The 27,699-nt window shown below is 33.7% G+C and overlaps 2 protein-coding genes and 2 long non-coding RNA genes across 7 annotated transcripts in view; 2 read left to right on the top strand and 2 right to left on the bottom strand.

The window, feature by feature from the left end:
• The window catches only part of LOC7477443 (phenolic glucoside malonyltransferase 1), a 54,904-nt gene extending 30,362 nt beyond the window's left edge, over positions 1-24,542 (bottom strand). The window contains exons 1-2 of one of the 3 annotated variants that reach the window (XM_052452304.1): positions 24,261-24,541; positions 17,933-19,277 (exon numbers count right to left, since the gene is read on the bottom strand). In XM_052452304.1, coding sequence (XP_052308264.1) covers positions 18,060-19,277; positions 24,261-24,464 — 1,422 coding nt within the window. In that variant the 5' untranslated portion in view covers positions 24,465-24,541 and the 3' untranslated portion in view covers positions 17,933-18,059. Of the gene's footprint in view, positions 1-17,932; positions 19,278-24,260 lie in introns of those variants that run through there. The other 2 variants (XM_052452303.1, XM_002305799.4) reach the window with 2 other exon arrangements.
• On the top strand, positions 732-7,728 carry LOC127905225 (uncharacterized). The gene is made up of 3 exons (XR_008059025.1): positions 732-1,199; positions 1,302-1,336; positions 7,702-7,728. It is a non-coding gene; the product is annotated as an uncharacterized LOC127905225 (long non-coding RNA).
• On the bottom strand, positions 10,497-12,394 carry LOC112327172 (uncharacterized). 2 transcript variants are annotated; one of them, XR_002981242.2, is made up of 3 exons: positions 11,621-12,394; positions 10,814-11,409; positions 10,497-10,609 (listed from the first exon to the last, which is right to left on the bottom strand). It is a non-coding gene; the product is annotated as an uncharacterized LOC112327172 (long non-coding RNA). The 2 variants fall into 2 exon arrangements; XR_002981239.2 differs by having other exon boundaries at positions 10,503-10,713.
• On the top strand, positions 15,421-17,255 carry LOC112327173 (uncharacterized). Its single transcript, XM_052452305.1, has 3 exons — positions 15,421-15,538; positions 16,480-16,590; positions 16,677-17,255. The coding sequence occupies exons 1-3, from the start codon at positions 15,506-15,508 to the stop codon at positions 17,205-17,207; spliced, it is 675 nt and encodes a 224-aa protein (XP_052308265.1). The 5' UTR covers positions 15,421-15,505; the 3' UTR covers positions 17,208-17,255.
• Positions 24,543-27,699: the final 3,157 nt, after the last annotated feature.

The raw sequence follows: 27,699 nt of genomic DNA, 5'->3' as shown, positions 1-27,699 counted from the left end.
GATACTGCTGAAATCTTGTGGATTTGCTCTTTATTGTTAGAACTTCGGCTTTCATCTTCGTCCATGACTACGTTATGGTGTGATAATTTAGGAGCCACTTTCTTTTCTGCCAATCTAGTGTTTCTCGCCTATACTAAACATGTTGAAGTTGATTATCACTTTGTTCATGATCACATTGCTAAGTAAGAAATTCAGGTACAATTCATTTCTTCCAAGGACCAACTAGTTGATGTCCTTGCCAAGCCTCTCCCTCCAGTCTCGTTTGCTTATTTTCGTTCCAAGTTTCGGGTGGAATCTCCACCTTCAGTTTGACGGAGTTTATTAAGGAAAGAGACTTATATATATGTAAATACCTTAAATAGAAATAGTTATCATGCTTAGTATATTTCACCCTTGTATTGTACACAACCCTAAAAGTATAAATACAAAGAAATGGTAGCTCTTATTAACAATCATAGTAATTCACATAAAGGCAATCTCTCCACGGAACTTAATTGAGGGGAAGACCCCCTTGCCATTTGAGCATCCCTCAACTTCTACCGGTTTAACACTACTAAAAAAGGGGACTATTAGCATCTGATTTTAGCAACGGATAATTTCGTTGCTAAATTGAGCAACAAATTGCATATTTATTATTTTTTTAATATTAGCAACAGGTTTTAGCAACGGAAAACCCGTTGCTAAAGACAACATAAAATCTGCAACGGACTATCCGTTTCTGATTAAAAAAATAAATATTTAAATTTTAATATAAAGCTAAAATTACACAGACCGTTGATGAGGTATTTTACTTTTACAATCTCAACCGTTAATTAGCAATCCTAAACTTACACTCTCTCCCCTTCAGAAACGTAAACAGAGCAAATAAACAAAGAACCCAGAAAATGCTAATTAACTTGCAGTGAATCTCTTCATCCCCTTCGTCCCCTGATAATAACATCCATAACAGTAGAAAAACAATTAACTTAGCACTCTCTCTTCATCGATCTAATCTTCCTTTGTCTCTAACATTTCTCTTTATCTTCTTCTCATTCGTCTCCAACATCCCTAACAGATTCAATCTTTCTTCGTAAACCACCAAAAACACAAACCCATGGCAACATCCCACTATACCCATCATTATCACCATCGAACATCCTGATTTACCCCCACTCTTTGTATATGGGTTGGGTTTTGCATTCTGTTCTTCAATAATTTAGGTAATTAATTTTAGGAATTATTTGTTTATTTGTTGCAATTAAACTTACACTTAAAAGTTTTTACCTAACTTTCACAATCTCAAGTGTTCTTTTGTCATGTAGATTTCATCTTGCTCGCCCAGAACTCAAGAACACAGGTAACAAAAAAAATTTGATCGCTACTTTGATTAATGGTTTTAGGCTATTCAGTCGATAAAATAAGGGTTTATGAACTGTAGTCAGTGCAAATCTATTTTATGTTATTTTTCTTTTATGTTTTAGGATTTTAATTCTGTTACCTAGGCATTATAAATTGTGGATTTCTTTTCCTTGTTCTCATTTGAGTTGTGTGGTACATTTTCAACATTATCAAAACCATAATTATTTGACCATCCATCTCTTTAATTAAATTGATCCTTTACACTTGGCCTGGCAAATACCAACCAAGACTTCAATAAGAATAGCATGAATGGTGAAACAGTTAACATGTTGCTCTAGACAGAGTTATTATTGACCAAACATATTGATCTTGTAAAGATGATTAACTTTGTTAGGGAGATTTGAATATCAAAAGACAGGAACAAAATTAAATGACTATCATGAGATTGAATATCATAACATAAAGGAAAAGTTGTGTAACAACAGCAGAGCCAGCAATGTCATAATCATCATAGTTGGTCCATGCTTTAGCTAAAAAGAAGATAGGATGAAGAGAGTTTCAAGTTAAACTACATGCTTAACTATTGAAAAATCCAGATAGATTCAAACTTGTAGAACCAATGTTATAGCTCAAATTATGGTTTAAAATAATTATTGAAAGCTTCATAGGGTAGAAAGACCAAAATGTTGAGTTCAGAAAATTATACATTTCAAAACAATGGAAAAGAAAAGTAGTATAAACAACTCTCAACTTACAAAAGATCTACAATAAAAGCAAAAGAATGCAAAACACACTCTTAAAAAATACAAGCCAGTGTAAGAATATTATAAAGCAGAAGTGAATGGGAGTAACTAGGCACACAAGGAAACTTCAACTGTCAATTTGCTTTGCCATGCTAAAGATTAAATTAGATGAACCATAGGGACAAGCATTGATATCATTGCAACAAATCTAAATAAAAGCAAATTAATGGTACACTTAATTTCATTTACCCCCTGATTAGTAGTAATACAAAAGCAGAATCCCCCCACATCAACCAAAACATTAAAATCTAACCATCCATAATAAAGAACATATGGGAGACAAAAAAAAAACCCGCAAGTGAAAGCAGTTTTACCATGCCTTACTCAGCAGAAAAAGTTTGTAATCCAGTCCACCATTATCAATTATGCAACCCTTATCTGCCATGTCTGCAATATCTGTAGTTAAGCAAACACGAAAAGGCATGAGTAAATTGAGCAAGATAATCTTCTGTGGCAGTTATAATGTTTCGATCAAACCTAAATTGGTAGAGCAACTACCCTTATCGATCTTGTCAATAACATAATCACTCAATGCCTTTTTTTTTTCCCTTGTGTTCTTCCTGCAGAATCAACCCATATTAAGTAAAATTCACAAGTCTCAACAAAAAAAAAATGTTTACAGTTCATGTATCAGAAATTGTTCCTTTTAGTTTCCCTACTGCCTTTGCTTCTTTTTAGTTTAAGAATCCTTATGCTATTTGGATTTACAGTTAGCATGCGACTTCAACAAGTCCTTTTCCTATATGAATTAGGATTAAGTCCTTCAACTAGTATATATAGGTTGCCAAGACTGTTAGCATATTATTGTTCTCAGTCCAGATGAAAAATGTTTGATTTATGTGTATAATGCATGACTTTATGAATCTGGTTCGCCACACATAAAGAAATATGATGTTTAAAAATGATCTCTAGAGAATAAAGATAGATACATAAGAAACCACATCTCCAATAATAATCTTTTGGCTGCATTCCCAGCAAGTAGCGAGAGAATCTTGTGAAACTTCAATACCATATTTTGTAGCAGTGACAGGATCTATAACTAGTGTAGCACCATCCCCATCATATTTTGGTATTGATCATCACGTTTAAATGACTCTATAGCAGCAGCATTGACACTCATAGCCACAAAACTTGAAAGTTACACATAATGAACAAGTATGGAACCCAAAAAGGAAGAATGCTATTGAAATCAAATGTTGAAACTATTTTTCTTTTAATTTAGAAATATTTTTTGTTATAAAAATTATTTTGAATTTATAGTCATTCAATCAATTATAATCCACATTATTAAAAAAAAAAAAACTCTATTTTCCATGTATAATTGGCTTAGCAAAACCCCAAAGAGAGAGAGAGAGAGAGAGAGAGAGAGAGAGAGAGAGAGAGAGAGAGAGAGAGAGAGAGAGAGAGAGAGAGAGAGATCAATAAAAAACCAAAAAAAATGAAAGAAAGAAAAAAGAAAAGGAAAAAAATAGTAATATATTTTATAAGAAATAAAGATATCTCGATGAAAATTGATGCTAAGCATACAAAGATATAGTATTGCCAAGGGTTTCTCGAATAAAAGAAGGAAACACATGAAAAGAAATAAAGTTTGTGTTACTATGAATATTGTTAGTATATTATTTTTAATATTAATTTCAAGATAGATTAATGTGGTAAATCAAATTTAAATATTAAAGTTTGTTTATGTGTTACATATTTCATTTTAACTGATTGTTTAAGTACTAGTTGTTAAGGAAGTATGCTTATTTCTAAAATGCTTATTGGTGTTATCATGTTAATTAGATTAATGCGTTTTCAATTGATAAAAATATATCTGGGGGAAAAATTAGATGTCCTTGTGTGAGGTGCAAAAATCAAAAGTTTTTAAAGGAAGATGATGTTTGTAAGCACCTATTGACAAAAGGTTTTTTACCTTGTTATGAAAATTGGACTGTACATGGGGAGCCTTATGTCGCAGAACCAATATTGGTTGGACCTTCATCGGTTGGAATTAGTCATGTTGTGAATGATGTTTGTCTAGAAAATCCATATAGGAATCTGGTTATGGATGCAATGGGGGTTGGTGATGCACATGTGTCTAGTCCTGTGGTAGCAGAGGAACTTTCAAATCCGGAGGCAACTAATTTTTTAAAACTTTTGAAAGTTGCGGAGGAGCCTTTGTGGGATGGGTGTACCAAGCAATCCAAATTATCTGCTTGTGTACAATTGCTTAATATGAAGTCAACTTTAAATTTGACTCAGACAGCCTTTAACAAATTTATTGATTTTACAAAAAGTTGCATGCCTAATGATGAAAATTTGGTATCCAATTTTTATGATGCCAAGAAATTTATGCGGCCACTTGGACTTGGTTATGAGAAATATGATGTGTGTCCTAATTATTGCATGTTGTACTATGGGGCAGATGCAATGAAAATAAATTGTAATTTTTGTGGAAGGTCACGATACAAACCTATAAATCCGACTAGTAAAGGTTCCAATAAGGCGGAGAAGCAACTCCGATACTTTCCCTTGACACCAAGGCTTCAGAGACTATTCATGTCTCCATATCATGCCAAACATATGACATGGCATCATTTTCACAAGTCAGATAATGAGGTTATGGAAGGAGTTTAATCGTGTCCACTTAAGCTTTGCGTCAGATCCAAGAAATATTCGGTTAGGGTTATGCACTGATGGGTTTTGTCCATTTGACATGTCTTCAAATACATACTCTTGTTGGCAAGTAATTGTGACTGTTTATAATTTGCCTCCGTGGAAGTGCATGACTAGACCATTCATGTTTTTGTCAATGATAATTCCTGGGCTAAAGAATCCAGGGAAAAAGCTTGATGTTTTTCTAAGACCTTTGATTGATGAGTTAAATAATTTATGGTTTGTTGGTGTTGAAACATATGATGTATATAGAAAGGAAACTTTTCAACTATGGGCAGTTTTGATGTGGACCATTAGTGACTTTCCAGCATATGGCATGTTATTGGGTTGGAGTACTCATGGAAATCTGTCTTGTCCTTATTGTATGGAGCATAGCAAAGCCTTTAGATTAACAAATTGAGGAAAAACTACCTTTTTTTATTGTCATCGACGATTCCTACCTATGAACCACCCATATAGATGTCAATCAGATAAGTTTTTGAAAGGAGTAATTGAAAGGCTCCCTCCTTTACCTCGTGCATCTGGTTTGGAAATGTTAAACAAAGTGTCCAAGTTTATTGAGGGACATAATGGAAGTTCCTCACATAATGCTAAAATTCCTGGCTTCGGTGTTGAACACAATTGGGTGAAGAAGAGCATTTTCTGGGAGCTTCCATATTGGCATACAAATTTGATTCGTCATAATCTTGATGTCATGCATATTGAGAAAAACTTCTTTGACAATATTTTTTATACAGTAATGGATTGTCCTAATAGAAGCAAGGATAATTTAAAGGCTAGCTAGGTTGGATATTCAGTTGTATTGTAAGAAGCCAAATTTACATTTGCAACAAGATACGAGTGGTCGGGTTTACAAACCTAAAGGCACTTATTATCTACACAAGAAACAACAACAAGAAGTTTTGTCATGGATGAAGGAATTATCATTTCCTGATGGTTATGCTTCAAACATTTCACGATGTGTGAAAGAGGCACGATGTAAGGTTTCGGGGATGAAGAGTCATGATTGTCATGTCTTCATTCAAAGACTTCTTCCAACTGTTTTCCGACCTTACTTACCTAGGCCACTGTGGGAGGCATTAACTGAACTGTCCGTATTTTTTCGAGATATCTGTACTACAAATTTAAATGTCCAACACATGGAACACTTGACGATACATCTACCTTATGAGGAAAAAGTTGGTGGACCTGTTCAATATCAATGGATGTATCCATTTGAATGGTATGTTTTGATACTATGTTAATTTTATTCCCTTTTTATTTTAAAAAATAAACTAACTGACAAAAATGATATAGGTATATGTTTTATTTGAAGAAGAAAGTGACCAATAAAGCTAAAGTTGAGGGTTCCATATGTGAAGCATACTTGATTGATGAAATTACCAATTTTGCATCTCATTATTTTGGTGATGACATGCAAACAATTTGGAATCGAGTTCCACGAAATGATGATGGTGGCCTTAAAAGTCAAGATGGATATCTCTCTATTTTTTCCTATCCAGGGAAAAAATTATCCAAAAGATTTTATAGAAGACAGTTGTCACATGCTGAAATGCAAATTGCGCATAGCTATGTGATATTCAATTGTCAAGAATTGAAGCCTTATTTAGAGTAAGTATGAAATATTATTTTGTACTTAATTTATGATAATTTATTATTAACTTTAACATTTTAAAATTTTAGGCAATGTCGTCAAGAGTTAAAGTCACAACAACCACATGCGAGTGATGTTGAAATTGAAAAATTATGCGAAGAGATCTTTCCATCTTGGTTAAAAAATAATGTAAGTATTTTCATAAAATTAATTTATATTTATGTCAATTAGTTACTTTAAAAAAATTATTAATCTCTTTTAAAACAATATTTCTTATGGAGTTAATTATTATGCTAGGTGGAATACCAATCTAACGGAATTGAAAATCAACTCTTTGGACTTGCTATGGGCCCTTCAACTTCAGTGAAATGTTATAATGAGTATTATGTGAATGGTTTTAAATTTCATACTCAAAGTTATGGTCGTTTTAAAAAGACAATGAATAGTGGAGTTTGTGTGAAAGGAAGTTGTTATGATGATAATGAACGTGATTATTATGGAATGCTTAAAGAAGTTGTTCGGCTAAAATATTTGGGGAGCAAGTGCAAGTTATTTTTGTTTAAATGTAATTGGTATGATACAAAACGAGGGATTAGAGTGCATCGTTCGAATGGTTTGGTTGAAATCAAGCATACATCTCGACTATATGGAAATGAAGATTTTGTGTTAGCACAACAATGTCAACAAGTCTACTATACATATCCACCTGATAATAAATCCTCTAAATGGTGGACGGTTATTAAAACAACTGCTAGAAGTCGTTATAATATTGACATGGGTGAATTTATTGAAGATGAAAACAATGTGAGAACATTTGACGTTGATCAATCGGATGAGATTTCACAACCATATTGTGTCCTTCCTACTCAAACACTTGATGATCCAAATATACTTGTTGAATCATCTTATTATGAAGAAATTAGTCAACATGAATTGCTTCAGCTTGACGTAAATTGGGGAAAAGAAGATGAGAGGGTTGCGGAAGAAGAAGAAGAAGAAGATGATGGTGGTGGTGGTGGTGGTGGTGGTGACGACGACATGGTTTTGTGTGATGATGATGACATGGTTAGGAGTGATGATAATAATGAGTAGCACTAGTTAATTATATTTTGTAGTATATGTAATGAATTATCTTTATTATATGTATGGATGATTTCATATTATTTTCTCATATTACTTGACAAGTTTAGGCTTTCAATGTTATTTATTTGCTATTTTATTCAAGTTTGTATTATGATTCAGATTACATATATCATTTTCATTGAACTTCGAAGCCATTTCTAATAAACTGGTAGTTCCTGCTTACAGGCTTACAGGCAGTACATATCCAAAGAAGTAAGAATATTTGTTCCTGCTTAGAGGCTCGTTTCGGCTTCCCTAATATAATCCTCCTATTGTCGGTGCAGATAGACAAGCAGGTACTTCATTTTGAGTTTTATAGTTGATGGTCTTCCTCTAAGATTTTTTAGTGCTTTATGCTGCTTGCAATAAAGATAAGTTTAAAATTACTCTAAACATTCAGTAACATATATTGCATTTACTGTATTCATGTATATTATTAAAATACAAGGAGGTAAAAGTCAAAATTGAGAATACATGGATTAATGTTCATAATATAATTTTCTATGTCAAAAACTTCAAGATTTGTTCTGGCAACATTTTTATGCTTGACCATAACTGCAGAAGTTTTAAGAATATGGGACCCAACAAACACTAGCAAAATTAACCTGCCTGAAGGAGTAGAAATGAATGTCAAATAGCATCTCTTCTAAACTCCTTATAAAACAAGGAACTCGATAACAATCTTCAGTTAAGAAAACCGCAGGCACTCACCAGGATATTATATGGAAAATGCAGTCCCTTCTCACCAGGATCTGAATTTAGTGAAATATCCAATTTTCTATTAAGATAATAAAATAACCATTTCACCTATCAGACAACTCAGAGAGAGACTGAAAGGTACTGCCTTTGCACAATCAATACAATTAATGTTGGTAATTAAGTTGCTGAGCTGGATTTACAAATAAGCAAATGCAGAAGATTGAAAGGAAAAGTTGACAGTAAAGAAGGAGGAAAAAGAAGAAGCTGAAGAAAGTTGTTATGTAATGATTAGTTAGTTGCATTTCAGTTATTTTAACTAAGAAAAGAAAAAAATAATTAAATACTTTTCTGTAGGCCTAGCTGTTAAAGGCTGTAAAAGATCACACAATACGTGTGTTCTCCCCAAATCAGTTTATAAGGGGCATTTTGTCAAGCATGTTGTGTGTGGAAAATATATACAAGAATTACCTTTTTCTGCAACTCTCTCCATTCTTCAACCTTCTGTGCAAACCTTTTTCTCCTACTACCCAAATCAACAATCAACCTACAAATCATCAAATAAACACAATCAAACACAAGATTAAAAACTTCAACATGGTATCAGAGCAGTAACTTGATCAACAAGGGACTGAAAACACAAAATTCCAGAAAAGATGGTGTCCAGTGGAGATTTACGAACACCTCAGTTCAACGGTGTGAACTATGACTTTTGGGCAGTGAAGATGGAGACAATCCTCATAGCATTTGATCTATGGGATGTAGTTGAGTTTGGCATGAAATCAGGTTCAAGTGTGAAAGAAGAAGAATCTGAGAAAGAAGATAAGAAGAATGATGAAACCGAGAGCAAAGATGGTGAAACTAAGAGCAGCATAGTTGAAGAAGCTGTTTTCAGAGAAAAAAAAATAAGAAATGCCAAGGCATTGAGCCTCATACAAGGAGCCTTGACTGATGAACTTTTTCCTAGAATAAGGAATGAGAATACTGCACAAGGAGCATGGAATGTGCTGAAAAGAGAGTATAGAGGTGATAAGAAAGTGAGGTATGTGAAATTGCAAGCTGTGAGGGCAGAGTTTGAATACATGAGAATGTCAGAAGGAGAAGGCTTAGAACACTATCTTTCTAAGTTTTTTGAAGCTATAAACAGTCTGAAATCTCTAGGAGAAGATGTACCTGAGATTAGGATTGTGCAGAAGCTCCTAATGAATTTAAATAGGAGATACAAGTCCATTGTCTCTATCATTGAAGAGACAAGGGACCTTGATGTGCTGAAGGTGGAAGAAGTTATAGCCTCTGTCAAAGTATTTGACAAGAGGGAAGACCTGCATGATGAACAAGATAAGATTACAAGGACTGAAAAGGCATTTAGTAGTCTCAAAATGGGCTATAATCATGCTGCAAACAAGGCTATGCAGGGGAGATCTAGTCCAAGATGGCAAGGACATGATCAAAGGCATGTGGGCTGGTCTCAAGGAAGAAATGTGAATAATCATCAAAATTTCAGTCACAACACAAACTGGAATAACAGAACTGGAAGTAGCAGCAGCAGTTCACAGCACAGAGGTGGAGGTAATCAAACAAACACAAAGCCTCAATGTTCTGTATGTCAAAAATTTCATTTCGGAATATGTAGATATAAGGGGAAGCCTAAGTGTGGGAAATGCAGTCGGTTTGGACATTATTCCAAAGACTGTGACAGCAACAAGCAGCTAGCTAATAGTGCAAAGGAGGAAGATGTGTGCACAAGCACTATATTTTATGCATGTCATGCTGCCAGCATAAAGAATGAAGATGTGTGGTTCATTGATAGTGCATGTAGTAATCATATGACCTCTCAAGAGGAGAATTTAATTGATGTTGATAGAAGTATCACTTGCAAGGTGAAAATGGGTTCAGGAGATTTGGTTCAATCCACTGGAAAAGGAACATTAGTTGTTGAAACCAAAAAGGGCAGAAGATACATAAATGAGGTGCTGCTAGTCCCAGGTTTGGATGAGAATCTACTTAGTGTAGGTCAAATGATGGAACATGGTTACTACATCTTGTTTGGGGGCAACAAGGCAGTAATATTTGATGATGAGAAACTAGAGAATGTGCTTGCAAAAGTAATAATGAAGGGGAATAGATGTTTTCCCCTTGCACTGGAATCTTTAACTCCTGCAGCTATGAAAGCATCAGTTAATGAAGATTTTTGGACATGGCATAGAAGGCTTGGCCATTTAAATTTTGCAAGTATGAAGAAGATGAAACAGGAAGAGATTGTGTATGGCTTACCTGTGATAGCAGATTCAAGGAATGTGTGTGAAGGCTGTGTAAAAGGGAAGCATCACCGAGAGAAATTTAATCAAGGGGAAGCATGGAGAGCCAAACATCCACTGGAACTTGTGCATACTGACCTCTGTGGACCAATGCAGGCAGAATCAATTGGTGGGAATAGGTACTTTCTTACCTTTATTGATGACTACTCTAGAATGTGTTGGGTATATTTCCTCCGAAATAAATCTGACACATTAAGTGTTTTCAAGAAATTTAAAATACTTGTTGAGACACAAAGTGGCTACTCTCTAAAAAAATTGAGAAGTGATAGAGGAGGAGAATATACCTCCTATGAATTTCAGAATTATTGTGCAAGTCTGGGTGTGGAGAGGCAGCTCACAGTAGCCTATTCTCCTCAGCAGAATGGAGTGGCTGAGAGGAGAAATAGGACCATAGGAGAAATGGCAAGATCAATGTTGATTGAGAAAGGAATACCCACTGAATTCTGGGGAGAGGCAGTGAATACTGCTGTGTATCTTCAAAATAGGTGTGTTACATCAGCTGTGGAGGGTAAGACACCATTTGAAGCCTTCACGGGAAGGAAGCCTGGAATTAAACACTTAAGGGTGTTTGGGTGTGTATGTTACACACTCATTCCAGCAGCACTAAGACAGAAACTGGACAGTAAGGCAGAGAAGGGAGTGTTTATGGGTTATGGAAGTTGTGAGAAAGGATATCGGGTGTATATTCTGGATTCAAAGAAGATAGTGCTGTCAAGAAGTGTTGTTTTTGATGAGAGCAGGTTCTGGAATTGGACTGAAAATCACATGGAATCAGTCACACAGCAACTAAGGTTTGAATGCAACAAAGAAGAGAGTGAAGTAGAAGAAACAAATGTAGATGTTGCACAGAATTATGATGGCATTGATCAGTTAAGCTCACCTGCAAATGGTTCAGTGACAGAATCAGTTGAGAATATCAGTCAAGGATCATCACCTAGTTCAACTCCAGTGAAGTTAAGGAGCATTGAAGACATTTATAATAGATGTCACATGAGCTTCATTGAACCAGAAAATTATCAGGAAGCAGCAAAGAGTAAAGACTGGCAGGATGCAATGAGAACTGAATTAGAGATGATAGAAAAGAATCATACCTGGGAGCTGATTGACAGACCTTCTGATGCGCCTGTGATAGGTGTGAAATGGGTCTTCAAGACAAAGCTCAATCTTGATGGGTCCATACACAAGCATAAGGCTAGACTTGTAGCCAAGGGATATGCTCAAAAACCAGGGGTGGATTACAATGAGACTTTTGCTCCAGTAGCAAGGTTGGATACTATAAGGACTCTCATTGCGTTGGCAGCTCAAAAGGGTTGGAAATTATTCCAACTAGATGTTAAGTCAGCATTTCTAAATGGAATGCTTGACGAGGAGGTGTATGTGGAGCAACCCGAGGGGTTTGAAGTGAAGGGGTCCAGCCACAAGGTGTATAAACTATACAAGGCTCTATATGGACTTAAACAAGCCCCTAGAGCCTGGTATAGTGAAATCGATGCTTATCTTACAAGTTGCAAATTTGAAAGGAGTGCAAGTGAAGCAACTTTGTACACCAGAAGTGATAGTGAAGGAGGCCAGATCATTATCTCAATATATGTTGATGATATAGTGTATACTGGAAGTAGTGAAAGGATGATGACTGAGTTTAAGAGGGAGATGATGCAGAGGTATGAAATGTCAGACCTAGGGCTTCTTCATCACTTTCTAGGGATTGGTGTATTGCAGACCAATCAAGGAGTTTTTATTCACCAAAGTAAGTATGCTAAGTCTCTACTTACTAAGTTCGGACTTGAGGACTGCAATCCAGTTGCAATTCCTCTAACCGTGGGTGAAAAATTAAAGAAGGAGGATGGCAGTGAACCTGCAGATGAAGGGTTATATAGAAGGATAGTGGGAAGCTTGCTGTATTTGACAGCAACAAGGCCAGACCTAATGTATTCAGCAAGCTTACTATCAAGATTCATGAGTTGCCCTACAAAGAAACATATAGGGATTGCTAGAAGGGTATTGAGATATGTTCAAGGTACCCTAGACTATGGGATTGAGTACACAAGAGGCAAATCAGCTACTCTAATCGGTTATTGTGATGCTGATTGGGGGGGCAGTGAGGATGATAGCAGGAGTACCTCAGGCTATGCTTTTAGCTTTGGAAGTGGTGTGTTCTCTTGGGCTTCTGTAAAACAGAGCACAGTGGCTCTGTCAACAGCAGAAGCTGAGTATGTCTCAGCTTCTGAAGCCACGACACAAGCCATTTGGCTTAGGTTTGTGCTTGAAGATTTTGGAGAGATGCAGGCTGAGGCAACTCCATTGTATTGTGACAACATGTCAGCAATATCGATGGCCAAAAATCCTGTTTTCCATCAGAAAACAAGACACATAAACAGGAGATATCACTTTATCAGGGAATCTTTGAAAGAAGGGTTGATCAACATGCAATTCTGTAGGGGTGAGGACCAGTTGGCTGATATATTCACCAAGGCTCTACCTAAAGACAGATTCAACTATCTAAGACTGACTCTTGGGGTTAAACCAGTCAGCAACTTAGGAGAGGCTGTTGGTAATTAAGTTGTTGAGCTGGATTTACAAATAAGCAAATGCAGAAGATTGAAGGGAAAAGTTGACAGTAAAGAAGGAGGAAAAAGAAGAAGCTGAAGAAAGTTGTTATGTAATGATTAGTTAGTTGCATTTCAGTTATTTGTAACTAACTAAGAAAAGAAAAAAATAATTAAATACTTTTCTGTAGGCCTAGCTGTTAAAGGCTGTAAAAGATCACACAATACGTGTGTTCTCCCCAAATCAGTTTATAAGGGGCATTTTGTCAAGCATGTTGTGTGTGGAAAATATATACAAGAATTACCTTTTTCTGCAACTCTCTCCATTCTTCAACCTTCTGTGCAAACCTTTTTCTCCTACTACCCAAATCAACAATCAACCTACAAATCATCAAATAAACACAATCAAACACAAGATTAAAAACTTCAACAATTAACCCTGCCTTGGTTATTATTTGCATTTAGCTGTCATGAGAAAACAACATTTTCAATAAGTACTGTATATCATAAGTGTGATCTCAAACACATTACAAACACTACTATTATTCAGTTTCGCATAAAGAACATGAAATCCAGTGTATTTAGGTCAACAAACCATGATCTCATCTCTAAAAAGAAGAGGTTTTCCAGCGGAAACTAAGCTAAAATTGTTTAGTCCTAAAGCAACTTAACAAACATATGGAAAAAAAAAAAAAAGCAAACACAAAACAAGAGTAAAAGCAAACACAAACAATGTACATGCAGATTAACAAGCCATCCTCAGATTCAAGTTCCAAGCACATGGAAGAATTAAGTCCATGCTAGGGCCTGGCAAAAACACCCCAAATCTTACCCCGCCCCAGACCATCCAAGAGCTTCTAAGATCCTTCAACATCCATCTCCATAAGTTTCTTCAAGTGCACACTAACACCAGCAGCAATCATTTGTTTCCTACACTTCTTAGAATTTAAAAGAGAGGCCAATATAGAAACAGGGTATTTCTTATCCAAATTCTGTATCAAAGGATCCAATAGCTGAACTGTACTCATTATTCCTCCCTCAGTCTTTCTGAAAATTAGTAAGAAGTGTGTAATGATGAGACTATTTTATTTGCTCATTCACCTTTCCAGCATCATACTTAAAACTTAAAAGGGATAATGCTTAGATCTAATAATATTCGGTTAGGCATTAAGCACTGACAATGACCAATATGGTGATTTGCTTAAGTCTAAAGCTATGGCCATCAGCCAATCCAAATATCTAATACGTTGACTAGTGAAATAAAGGTAATGGAATCACGTGTTAAGGACATCATTGCCAGCTCCAATCTCATCATGCTTTGATCACTACCATTTAATTCCATGATTATTGAGGTGCTCTATTGCTGCCTGACAAGTATACATTTGCACATAAATTTGAGGTGATTAATTAATTAATCACCACTAATTAATTTATGATGTTTTTATTTTTATGCTTAGCTTCTATCCATGCCTGATTCTTCAATGATATATATGACCTGTATGAAGAACAAAGGAAACAATTTTGCATTCCTTCTTTGATATAATTGTGCAGTTTGGTTGGTTTTATATTTTCTCAACTCAATAATTATTGACAGTAATGCATATATTTTTTCTAGTTTTTAGCATGCCTTGATGAGGATCCATATTAGATTCTAGGAGTGACAGGTCCACTTCAAGGAGTGACAGGTCCACTTCATCCAAATCATTTCAAACTCCATCAAGGCGTAATAACAAAGGAGCCACGTTTCAACAACCTGTGTATTAGAACTTGAAGGAGTATTATATACCTACTTTGAGGAGTACACATCATCCTCAACATGATTATGGGAGGGTTGATGCATATCAACTTTGTGAGGGCTTTCGCTTCCAAGATTTGCTTCAAACTCAAGGAGGTTTCTCTCGAGACAACCAACTTGTTTATGGAGGACATAATGCATATAGGAGTTATGAGAGAGTTGAGGGTGATGATGGTGATACTGATGATGATGCGAATATTAGAGATGAAGATGAGGGAGACAGTAGTAATTATAGAGGTGCATGTGATGAGAGAGCTGGTAGTAATGAGAGAGGTGTATATGATGAGGATCATTATGGCGTCCCATCAAACCACGGTTCAACCTGTTCTGCATACAATTATGATCGAAGTGTTAAAAGGAAGGGTTTTGACACACAAATAGATCCAATGACAAGAAAAAAAGAGCTTTGTTTATATGGAACAACAGAGTAAGTTGAAACTTTTAAAAACTAACTTATTAAGGTTATATTTTCAGGTTTGAAAAAACATTACTTATTATTATGTAATTATTTGTTTAATAAAAGTTTGTTATTATATTTTTTCAGGTTCAATAACGCATTGTGTGGACGTGCAATCAGAGATATTTTGAGGTCTAATTTTAAGGGAGCATGGCATTCTTGGGAAAAAGTAGATTCAATGTGCAGGGATGAGCTCTTTAAGGAGTTTAAGGTAAGAACCATCATTAATTGCCATATTCTTTTCTTTGATATGTTTATAATATTCTTGTAATTTGTTTGTGTTTGGGTTCAAATGGAAATATATTCGCTCTTTCATTGAGACTACTTTATTGATATGTGTTGGGGTATTGATTTTTGAACCTGCATGTGGAATTGAAAATCTTGTCAGGATTCACTTGCTTTATATTCCTTTTCTTTTATCTGTGGGGTGTTTAGTTTTTTATGTAGTTTGCTGAATCAATAAGATATGGATTAAGGAGTTGTCATATTCCTCTCCTTTTTTATTTACAGATAACCATAAATATGCTTCTCATATCCAACACATGTATTGTAGTAGGGACTTATTTGTGTTCTAATTTGTTCTTATTTCTTATTTACTCTTTAATATCATTTAATTTCTTTAGTTATTACATAATCTTGCAAATTCTGAACAAGATAACATAATATGATTAATCATTTCCATACTTTGAAATTTTGTGCACTCTTTTTACTTGGTATATATATATATTATTTGGTAGAAAAAATATTCCTTTCCTGAGGAAGATGAGTCGATTGTTCGTAAAATTTGGGAAGATAAGGCTAGGATTGCTTTGAATCAACAATTGACACGAGCTCGCAAGAAAGCCATGTCAAATGGAAACACTACAAACATTATAGATTGCCTTGATAAAGGTCCTGCTTGGATAAACAATGATGAATGGAATCAAATGATCAAAGATGTTTGGTCCACCCCTGAATTTCAAAGGAGGTCGGAATCTGCTATGAGGAATCGATTAACCAAAATAGATGGCAAAATAAGCACTCATTTTGGAGGAACAGTGTCATTTGCATCATATTGAGCTCACATGGTAAGGAATTTTTTTTTTTTTTTGCTTAAGATAATGAATTAAATTTTTTATATTTATCCTTTATAATATTTATTAATCTTGAAAGCAAGAGGAAGCTGGTGGAAAAGAACCCCCATGGGATGATGTCTTTTCAGCTTTGCATCAAAGTACTAAGCAGTCTGGTAACTTCATCGACAACAAGTCTAAAAAAGTGGTTGTATGTATTTTTTTATTATTATTGTTATAACTTAAGTATTATTTAACATTCAAATGAATTTATTATTGCATGTATTTTATTTGTAGGAAAATTATAAAATAGAGATGATTTCAAAGTATGGAACTAATCGGGAAAATCATCCTTCATTTGATGGAGCAGCTTGTTGTGTGGCTTCAGGAGGAGTTACAAAGGGTAGGGTATATGGTGCACCTCGTATGCCAAAATCTATAGTTAGTACAAGCTCTTCATCACATTCCTACTCGGTGGAGTCATCATATCCTAGTTCATCGTATCGGGCATTACAAAAGGAGATAAAGAATAAAAAAGAGAAGATAAAGAAAAAAGAAGATTTTATTCTTGAAATGAAACGGCAGATGGATTCCATGAAAGAATATCTTGTGAACAATCTTGGATACCATGGTGGGACATCAAATATTGGCCAAGGTATGCCATCACCTTTGGCCCCATCAATGCCACCACCTATGGCTCCCCAGATAATGACACATATAGGTCCCACATCTCAACCAATTTATCGACCTACACCTCGACCACTATATCCTGATTCATCTTGTGTCGATCCACAGTATCATGGTTCGTCTCCGCAACCAGCACCATGATTGTATCTTTTGTTGTTTGTTTTTATTGTATTTCGACTTATTTGTATTAATGCAAGTTTAAATAAATTTTCATAATATGAATATTATTTCTATTCCATTTTTTTATTAGTGATACATTTATTTTTAATATTAATTTATGTTGGTTATATATATGCTACAACTTTTAAAATATCTATAAATAATTAATTAAACAAATTAAAATTCATTTTGATAAATAAAAATAATTAATTTAATAAAAATAATATATTCAGCAACGGAGAATCCGTTGCTAATTGTAAATAATTCATCAATCAGCAACGGAAAATCCGTTGCTGGTTTCGTGAAACAACAACGGATTTTTCCGATGCTAACAAATCAGCAATGGAAAATCCGTTGCTCATTTTAGCAACGGAAACTCCGTTGTTGATTGTCAGCAATGGATTTTTCGTTGCTGCAGAATCAGCAACGGACAAATCCGTTGCTCAAAAATCAGCAACGACAAATCTGCATCGGATTTTTTCCGTTGCTGATTCCGTTGCTAAATTGTTTTAGCAACGGATTTTAGTATTATCTACAACAGAGTAATCAGTTGCTAATTAATACATTTTTTAGTAGTGTAAATTTTTAAAAACATTTGTGTGATATATATATATATATAATTTTGGTAGAATTTATGGAAATAATTTACTGGAAGAGAATTTATAAAAAGTTATTATAAACGTAGCTTTAGCAAAAGATAATCAAAATTTCACAAGCACAAGCAAATAGCATTACATAAATAACTCCAAAAGTCCAAGAAATTAAAGCACAGCATACATTAAAAAAAAAAAAAAACTGGTAGAGGCATGTCCTAGTGAGGCACAAGATTACCGTTTACATTCGAAGGCCACTGGCAAATAGAGAACCGAATAGTTTCATTTCATGCTCCTTCAAGACTAAACCAACTTCAACTCCACCACTTTCGTCTTTGCTCTCCATAATAGAAAAGGCATCCAATCTATCTATGGTCGTAACCTCCACATTGCTTGGCTTCCCCCATCCAAAATCTGCCCCATACATCCCAAATCGGTTTGTCCCAGCAGCTCGAACCTGTCGAATATCTGGTTCCCAGTCATTGTATGGTAACCTCTCCTTTGCACCCTCAAAAACTGATCTATTCTCTAATCCTTTTATCATCTCAGTAAGCCTCTTCGCAACATACGCAACCCCATTCTCTTTCATTAGATCTTCTCCTTCCACAACCACATCAAAGGAGCTAACACAATTACCAATATAATTCTTAGGTAATGGAGGGTTTAAACGGGGTCTACAGTCTACCGTAATCAAGATTTTAATCTTATCATTGCTATTTAAGCCTTTTGCTTCAAGCATGCAAACCAACGTATATGCATATACAAGCACATAAGTCGACAAATATATTGGCTTTGTTTGATTTGTTTCCTCTTTGGATCCAAAATTATCCAGTTGAGACTTTACCGTTTCCCGAAGCTGCTGTATATCTTCACGAGAGAGTTCGAACGTTGTTCTTACCAGGTTTGGTGGAGTTTCTGGAAATGGAAAAGGCTTCAAACTTCTAGTATTGTCATCGGAACCTGGAAGTTTTACTCCCAGCCAGAAATTCAAGTACCACATGTCTAGCCCTTCAGGATCCTGAAAAACTGTTCGATTGAAAAACGGGGTTAGTTCTTCCGGTAACAAGCTAGGGATTTCCATTTTTTCATCGACTAACTGTCTGCAAATGCGAGCCCATGCATTCATGAAAAAGGATGCGCTCAAGCCATCAAGAACAGCATGGTTAGTGGTGTGGCCGATGCAAAAACCTTTATTTGGAAATAAAGTGATCTGAATAGCAAGTGTAGATGCTATAGTATCAGATATTGATACACTTGGCACATAATGATGTGACTCAATAGCATCATGCACTTCACTACAGAGATGGTCAAAGTCTGCACTGGACTCGGCAACTGTAAGTTTAATACCATCATCTGGAGTATTGTACGTAATGACGGGTTTGATGGAATTTGCAGGCCATGTGAGGTTACCGGCAAGAGGACGGAAGTGGGAAAGAGTTAAAGAGAGTGAGTGCTTGACCTTGGGAAGAATTACGGAGTTAAAGAAAGTAGGGGTTAACTCAGTGAGTTTATAGAAAAAGATGCCTTGAACCGGAGGGAATTTGAGGTTGAAGATATCAGAGAAGATTAGAGGCAGATATAGCTCGGTGCTTGACTCGGGTGAGGTAGAAGACGGACTAACGTGGCAGATCTCGAGTACATTTACTGGCTTGGTTGATGCCATGACACTTAACAAAGGAGAGATGGATGTAGAGAGAGAACAGAACAAGTTTGGAAATCGAATACCCTCTCTGAAGAGAACGATTAATTTATAACATAAAGAAACCTTATGAAATAAAGTACCTTTAATTTTTTAAAGAGGAAAATCAATACATAAAGTTGAAGTTATGTGTTTACGATTTTGTAAAGCATTTTATACACAAGAAAGAAGCACTAGTAGTAGAAGAAGAAGAAGATATAACCCTAAAAGGTTGGCATGATGGTGGAGGTTGCTTTCCTTCCTTTACATAGTGGTAAAGTATATATGTTTTTAAAATTATATTTTGTATGGAAATATATTAAAATAATATTTTTTTTATCTTAAAAAATTTATTTCTAACATTAATATATCAAAATAATTTAAAATTATAAAAAAATATTAATTTAAAATAAAAAAAAATTTTAAAATCTCATAAAACTAGTTGCACTGCTATCTCCAAACAGATACAGAGTTCAAATCTTGAGATAGAGAGAATTTGTCAAATTCCTCTTGATGCATTAGCAATATATATACTATCTTTAAAATCGTTTAGAGAGGAAATCTAGTTGTAGTTAACATTCAAATTGGTCCGAAAATATCATTAATCATTGAGAATAATAAAAAATAATAATTCAACGTCATTTTACACCACTTGTAATAAAAGTTAAGATATTTGAAAACGGTTTATTCATTTTCTATTTTAAAGAAAACAAGTTATTTTATAAAAAAAAAAAATGGTTTTTGTAAAACAATTTTCAAATAAGAAAAAAAAATATTTTGATTATTTTTATGCGACTATTAAAGAAAAATAATATAAAAGATCGAACTAATAAAATAAAATATATATTTTAATCTCTTTGAATATTTATATGCAATTTTTTTGAACAATTATGTATATTGGTTTCATATATAATTATTAAGAATTTAAAAATAATATCATAAAAAGCTCTAATTTTATTTAAAAAACACAACATAATAGATGATGTTTTTTAATATTATTGTAATTATTTATTTAAATAGAATTTCACTAGTATTTGGAACTTGGAAGAAGTTTTCTAGTTTCAGAAACGACTTTTTGAATTTTTTTTTGAAGAATTAAAGTTCTATATTCTCCTATACTACATGGCATATAATTCAAAAATCTTAAAATTAAATACGTCAAAATCATTCAATCTTTGTTAAAAATCTTGTCTCATAGACACATTAAGTTAGAGATTGTGCCTACGTTAATGTAGAAATCCAAAAGCAAAGGTGATGTTAAAGATCATAGTTTTAAATCCAGCCTGTTTCAAGGTCCAGATTTCAGGTTTTGATTGGGTTACTGGATCGTCCGGGTCAATTCTGTTTTTTTTAAATTAAAACAACGTCGTTTTAGTAAAAAAAAAATCAACGGGTTACAACCGGGTTTTTGATCGGGTCTTGTCAGGTTAATCGAGTTGTCAGGTCAACCAGATCACCCTGAGTTTTTTCTTTTCATATTTTTTTTTTAAAACTAGTTTGATTCCAGTCCCAAAAACCAAGCTAAATTTCAAAACTATGGTTAAAATTAGCACTATAAAATTAAAAAATAAAAACAAATGTCGTTCTCCTCGATTATTACTTTCACGTAGTACAAGACCAGGTTTTGCCATGGTTGAATTATAGGTATGACCATAAAGTACTATGATTAAGATTGTTATTAAATAAAGAATTGTTCAAAGATATTTAATTAAAATTATTTTCAAAAGTAATGTTGCTACTAAAATATCTAAAAATAACATGTATTAATTTATTATTTTTTACTTATAATATTATTGTGCATTAGATTATTAATATATCATAGCAAAATAAAAAAATTACTTTTACTGTTGCATCAAACTGTCAACTCTTTACTTCACCTAATATATGTTAATTTGTTTTTAGAGAACACCAGTTCATAATTTGAAGCTGAAAAATAAGATGGAAAGAAAATGTTTAAAAACTTGTTGATCTATGGAAACATTGCATAAATATCAAACTTAAGCTGAAAAGAGAGTTGTTTGCATCAAGAAAACATAAAGATTTGTCTATGAAAACTCTCCAATGTCTGTAGGGATGATTTGTGTAGATCTAATGGAGTGTTTCTTGTAGGCAAAACTAGACTTTTATGAATAAAAAGTACGCAGAGGTTAAAATGGTAAGGTAATTTCAAGGTGTTAATTTTAGGCTTACTAATGGAGACACTACCAAAGCCCCTCCAGCTCTGACAGGACAAGAGTTGGTAAAACAACCATAATTTCTGCTAGGTTTGTTTGATTGACATGCAATAATTGTTAAATAAAGAAGATTAAATATAAATATGTATCTTGAAAAGTTGAGAAGGAGAAGTAGATCAAGATATTTCTCAAGAAAGAATTTAATCTTGGTTTACGTACAAGCTAATCGATCCAAGTATATTCTTACTGTCAAATAAATAAATAAAAACTGCACATATCAAAACCTACGAAATAAAACTAACATATTACATGTGATTGATGTTTTAGGTGAAACAAGCAAATTATTTAACGAAAACAATAAGCTTTTATTGGTGAATTAAAACAAGAAATGTGAACTAAACTAGCTGAGAAATATTTAGAGATTTACTCGGTAGATTAGATAAACAAAACAGGCCCTGCTTCAATTTTCGCTCTTAGTTCTTTAGAGAGAACAGGCCCTGGTAGTGGCAGAATCTGTTTAGCTCAAAACCTTTTATTTGGGCCTTCATATCCAAGGGCCTAATCTGTTTTTTAGTTGGGAACATGTCTGTTGGCTGTTGCTTTCTTTTCTTCTTTCGTGAGCGAAGAAAATCAGTACAGAATCCCATGATAAAATGAGTTTCTGGCCACGAGAGTATGGTCGCCAAAGGCTATTGTTGCGACGGAACGAGTACAAAAACCCATGTGATGCCGCGGGTAATGGCTAAAAAAGAAGAAGAAAAAATTGGACAGAAGCAGATTGATCCTACAAATTTGATGGAATATTAGTGAATAAAGAAAGGAAATGTACAATATAACAGTATTAGAATTATGTTGGTGACATTGTTAGTAAAACTTTTACCAACAGAATGGTAATCATACACCGACAAAAAAATAACGGTACATAAAACTCTTAAATATTGTAGTGAATCTTCTGCCCTGCCATGTTGTAATATTCAACACCTTATCTTAGTACGTAATAGATAATCAGATTTCCACAACAAGCAGCAAATAAAATTACATTAATAACTCCAAAAGTCTTAAAAATTGAAGCACGGCATAAATATTAGAGGAAAAAAAAAAGAGTATAAGCATGTCTTAGAGAGGTATACACGATTACAGTTCACATTTTAAGGCCACTGGTTATTAAGAACAGAAAAACTTATGAAGAAGATATATAATGCAGCTGGGAGAAATCTCTTGTTCTATTGAACAAACTTGGCTATTATATAGCCTAAACTGAAACCAAAGAGTAACATGGTACGACTAATTCAGTGAAACAATATCCCTTAGCAATAGGGATTCATTGACTAAGTGGTAAGAAACCACTGACAACCGTCTAACATGTAGACTGAGAAATCTTAACTCTGGTAAATAGAGAACCGAATAGTTTCATCTCATGCTCCTTCAACACTAAACCAACTTCAACTCCACCACCTTCATCTTTGCTCTCCATAATAGAAAAGGCACCAGTTCTAGCTATTGTCGTAACCTCCACATTGCTTGGCTTCCCCCATCCAAAATCTGCCCCATACATCCCAAATCGGTTTGTCCCAACAGCTCGAACCGTTTGAGTAAATTTCTCCCAATCAGTGTATGGTATCCTCTCCTTTGCTCCCTCGAGGACTGATCTATTCTCTAATCCTTTTATCATCTCAGTAAGCCTCTTCGCAACATACGCAACACCATTCTCTTTCATGAGATCTTCTCTTTCCACAACCACATCAAAGGAGCTAACACAATTACCAATATAATTCTTAGGTAATGGAGGGTTTAAACGGGCTCTACAGTCTACCGGAATCACAATCTTAATCTTATCATTGCTATTTACGGCGCCTTTTGCTTCAAGCATGCAAACCATTGTATATGCAAATACAAGCACGTAAGTCGACAAATATATTGGCTTTGTTTGATTTGCTTCCTCTTTAGATCCAAGCTTATCAAGTTGAGAGTTTATCGTTTTCCGAAGCTTCTGTATGTCTTCACGAGAAAGTTCGAACGTTGACCTTACCAAGTTTGGTGGTATTTCTGAAAGCGGAAAAGGCTTCAAACTCCTAGGATTGTTATCAGAACCTGGAGATTTCACTCCCAGCCAGAATTTCAAGTACCACATGTCTAACCCTTCTGGATCCTGAACAGCTGTTCGATTGAAAAACGGGGTTACTTCTTCCGGTAACAAGCTAGGGTTTTCAATATTTTCATCGACTAACTGTTTGCAAATGCGAGCCCATGCATTCATGAAGAAGGATGCGCTCAAGCCATCAAGAACAGCATGGTTAGTGGTGTGGCCGATGCAAAAACCTTTATTTGGAAATAAAGTGATCTGAATAGCAAGTGTACATGCTATAGTATCAGATATTGATACACTTGGCACATAAGGAAGTGACTCAATAGCATCATGCACTTCACTACAGAGATGGTCAAAGTCTGCACTGGACTCGGCAACTGTAAGTTTAATACCATCATCTGGAGTATTGTACGTGATGATGGGTTTGATGGAATTTGGAGGCCAGGTGAGGTTACCGGCAAGAGGACGGAAGTGGGAAAGAGTTAAAGAGAGTGAGTGCTTGACCTTGGGAAGAATTACGGAGTTAAAGAAAGTAGGGGTTAACTCGGCGAGTTTATAGAAAAAGATGCCTTGAACTGGAGGGAATTTGAGGTTGAAGATATCAGAGAAGATGAGAGGCAGAGATAGTTCGGTGCTTGACTCGGGTGAGGTAGAGGAAGGACTAACATGGCAGATCTCGAGTACACTTACTGGCTTGGTTGATGCCATGACACATAACAAAGGAGAGAGGATGTGGAGAGAGAACAGAACAAGTTTGGAAATCGAATACCCTCTCTGAAGAGAATGATTAATTTATAACAGGAATTGCATAATAAATGAAAAAAGAAGTTGTGTATTTACGATTTTGTAAAGCATTTTATACACAGGAATTGCATAATAAATGAAAAAACAAAAAGGTTGCTACATAAATAAGAAAATTAGTTTTGGAGCAAGAAGATATCATTAGTGAATTTAGTTGGTTTTTTTTTTTTTTTTTTGGAAAGTTAACTATCATACAGATATGGACAATTCATAATTGCTTGAATTAAGAAGAAGAAGAAGATATAACCCTAAAAGGGTGGCATGATGGTGGTAAAGCTTGCTTTCTTTTCTTGATATAGTGGTAAATAATGATTTTTAAAATGTTTTTTTATTTGAAAATATATTAAGATAATATTTTTATTTATTTTAAAAATTTTATTTTTAACATCAATATATCATAGTTTAAAATTATAAAAAAAATAATTTAAAATAAAAAATTTAAAATCATATAAGACTCTGGTCGTTCTGCTATTTAAAATAAACACTAAGTTCAAATCTCACGATTATCTCTCAAGAGAATTTGTCAAATTCCTCTTGATGCATCTGGTTAACTATATATAATATCTTTAAAATCGTTTAGAGAGGAAATCTAGTTCTAGTTAACATTCAAGTTGGTCGAAAATATCTTTAATCATTGATAATAATAAAAAAAAAAAAATTCAACGTCATTTTACATCACTTCTAATAAAAATTAAGATAATTGAAAACGGTTTATTCTTTTTCTATTTTAAAGAAAAAAACTTTTTTTATCCAAAAAAAATGGTTTTTGTAAAACAATTTTCAAATAAGAAAAAAAAAATAATAATATTTGGGTTATTTTTATGCAAGTATTAAAGAACAATAATATAAAAGATCGACGTAATAAAACAAAATATATATTTTAATCTCTTTGAATATTTATGTGCAATTTTTTTGAACAATTATTTATATTGGTTTCATATAATTAAAAATTTAAAAATAATACCATAAAAAGCTCTAATTTTATTTTAAAAAAATGCAATTAGATGATTTTTTTAAATATCATTGTAATTATTTATTTAAATAGGATTTCACTAGTATTTGAAACTTGGAAGAAGTTTTCTAGTGTCAGAAACGACTTTAAATTTCTAGCTTATTTACCTTACTAAGAAAGCGTGATTAGTAAATAGTAAATACATAATGAAAGGTAAATTTGTTTCATTACATAACAACCAAATAAACTACCGCTAGGCTATGTTTGCTCGTAAAGGAGTCACCTTTAATATAAAATAAGTACTCAAAATTAGAAAGGTAAGCAAAACCTGAAGTATTTAAAATTAAAATTACTCACGTCTAAAAAATAACTAAACATAAAATCATTCACTTTCTAAAATTCTTCCAAATCGTTAATTATTTTGTTTTTTCAATCATTACCAATTTAATTAGTTATATCAATTGTTTACATAGGAAAACAGTAGAAATGTTTTTACAATAAATATATAATTTGAATTTGTTTTGAAGAATTAAAGTTCTATATTCTCTTATTGGCATATAATTCAAAAATCTTAAAATTAAATACATCAAAATCATTCAATCTTCGTTAAAAATCTCGTCTCCTAGACACATTAAGTTAATTGTTTTTTTTCTTTTTCCCAAGACATTAATTTTATTTTTTTAATTTATAATGTAAGTAATATGATTTTTAAATTTGTAAGATAATTAAGTTCATTTCATTTAAATTTTCTTAGAATCTATTAAATGATAAAAAAAAAAAAAATAGATAGGTAAAACATATGCACATACGTACTAAGTTAAAGCATATATATTATATGAACAACGCATGATTGCTTGAATTAAAAATGAAAACATTAATATCTTCATAGAATTGCTTGGTGGTTAAGAAGGTTTGCTACATTACTAAATTTCTTGAGTTCAAATTTTATAATCAATATTCAAGATCATTTATTAAATTTCTCTTAATATATTTTTTTTATTCTTTATTAATGTGGGTGTCTGAGTCAGCTTGTGCGCACCTCAACTAATCCCACGGGCCCTAAAGTTAACGACCATGTAAGTCTTCAGTGGCCCTGATCAAGTTTGTGAGACTCGAACTGGTGATTTCTAGATAGTAAACCTAAGATCTGACCAGTAAGCTACACCTCTTGATCGTATGAGAAGTATGTCTTTAAAATATTCAAGGAAGAGGCTTATTCTCGATTAATGTACAAGCTTGTTCAAAAATGTATAAGTATGTTTATTGCTCATTTCTACGTTGGCATAATTAAATAGCCATCATACATAATAAGATCTGTGATATTGATTTTTAGCTGGAGTTTAATATGGAATGTGGTTAGTTGTTGAATGTTTCTTACGAACAAACAAACAACGTTTGAAAGTTTGTTAGAGATTGTGCCTACGTTGTGGAAATCCAAAAATAAAGGTGATATAAAATTGAAAAATAAAAACAACTGATCACACTCTCCTAAAATTATTATTTTCAGTTGAATTATAAGTATGACCATAGAATACTGTATAAAAAGTCGTTTTTTTTTTTCCTGCGAGGATATTCAGGAAGACAAGCCAGCATCATTATAAAGATGTATTTTTTTTCTGTATTTATGTGATTTTTGCGGTTATAATTTCACAAAATAGATTTTAAAAAATTAGTTTTAGTTATGTCTAATTGGATTAAAATATATATTTAGTTAAAATTATAATTAAGATTGTTGTTAAATAAAAATAATTTAAAAGATGCTTTTATTAAAATTGTTTTCGAAAGTAGTGTTGCTAGTAAAATATCTAGAAAGAACATATATTAATTTATTATTTTTTACTTATGCATTAAATTATTAATACAATAATAAATACAACAATGCATGCGAAATTAAAAAATTAGTTGTACTGTTACGTCAAACTGTCAACTCTTTACTTCACCTAATATATGTTTGTTTTCAGGGAACAGTACAAGTCCATAATTTGAGACTGAAAAATAAGATAGAAAAACTATCTAGGTGGTGGCCAGTGCTAAGAACTTCAGATTAAGAGGTTTGTTTTTTTTATGATCTCAGGTTTGAATCTTGTGGTTACTCATATGATGGCCACTGGAGGCTTACATGGTTATTAACTTCAGGACCCGTGGGATTAGTCGAGGTGCGTGCAACTGGCCCGGACACCCACATTAAAC

The sequence above is a fragment of the Populus trichocarpa genome, chromosome 4 (genome assembly GCF_000002775.5).
Source record: "Populus trichocarpa isolate Nisqually-1 chromosome 4, P.trichocarpa_v4.1, whole genome shotgun sequence".
Lineage (NCBI taxonomy): Eukaryota > Viridiplantae > Streptophyta > Magnoliopsida > Malpighiales > Salicaceae > Populus > Populus trichocarpa.
The sequence above is the reverse complement of the archived record's forward strand: the minus strand, read 5'-3'. Positions and strand labels throughout refer to the sequence as shown.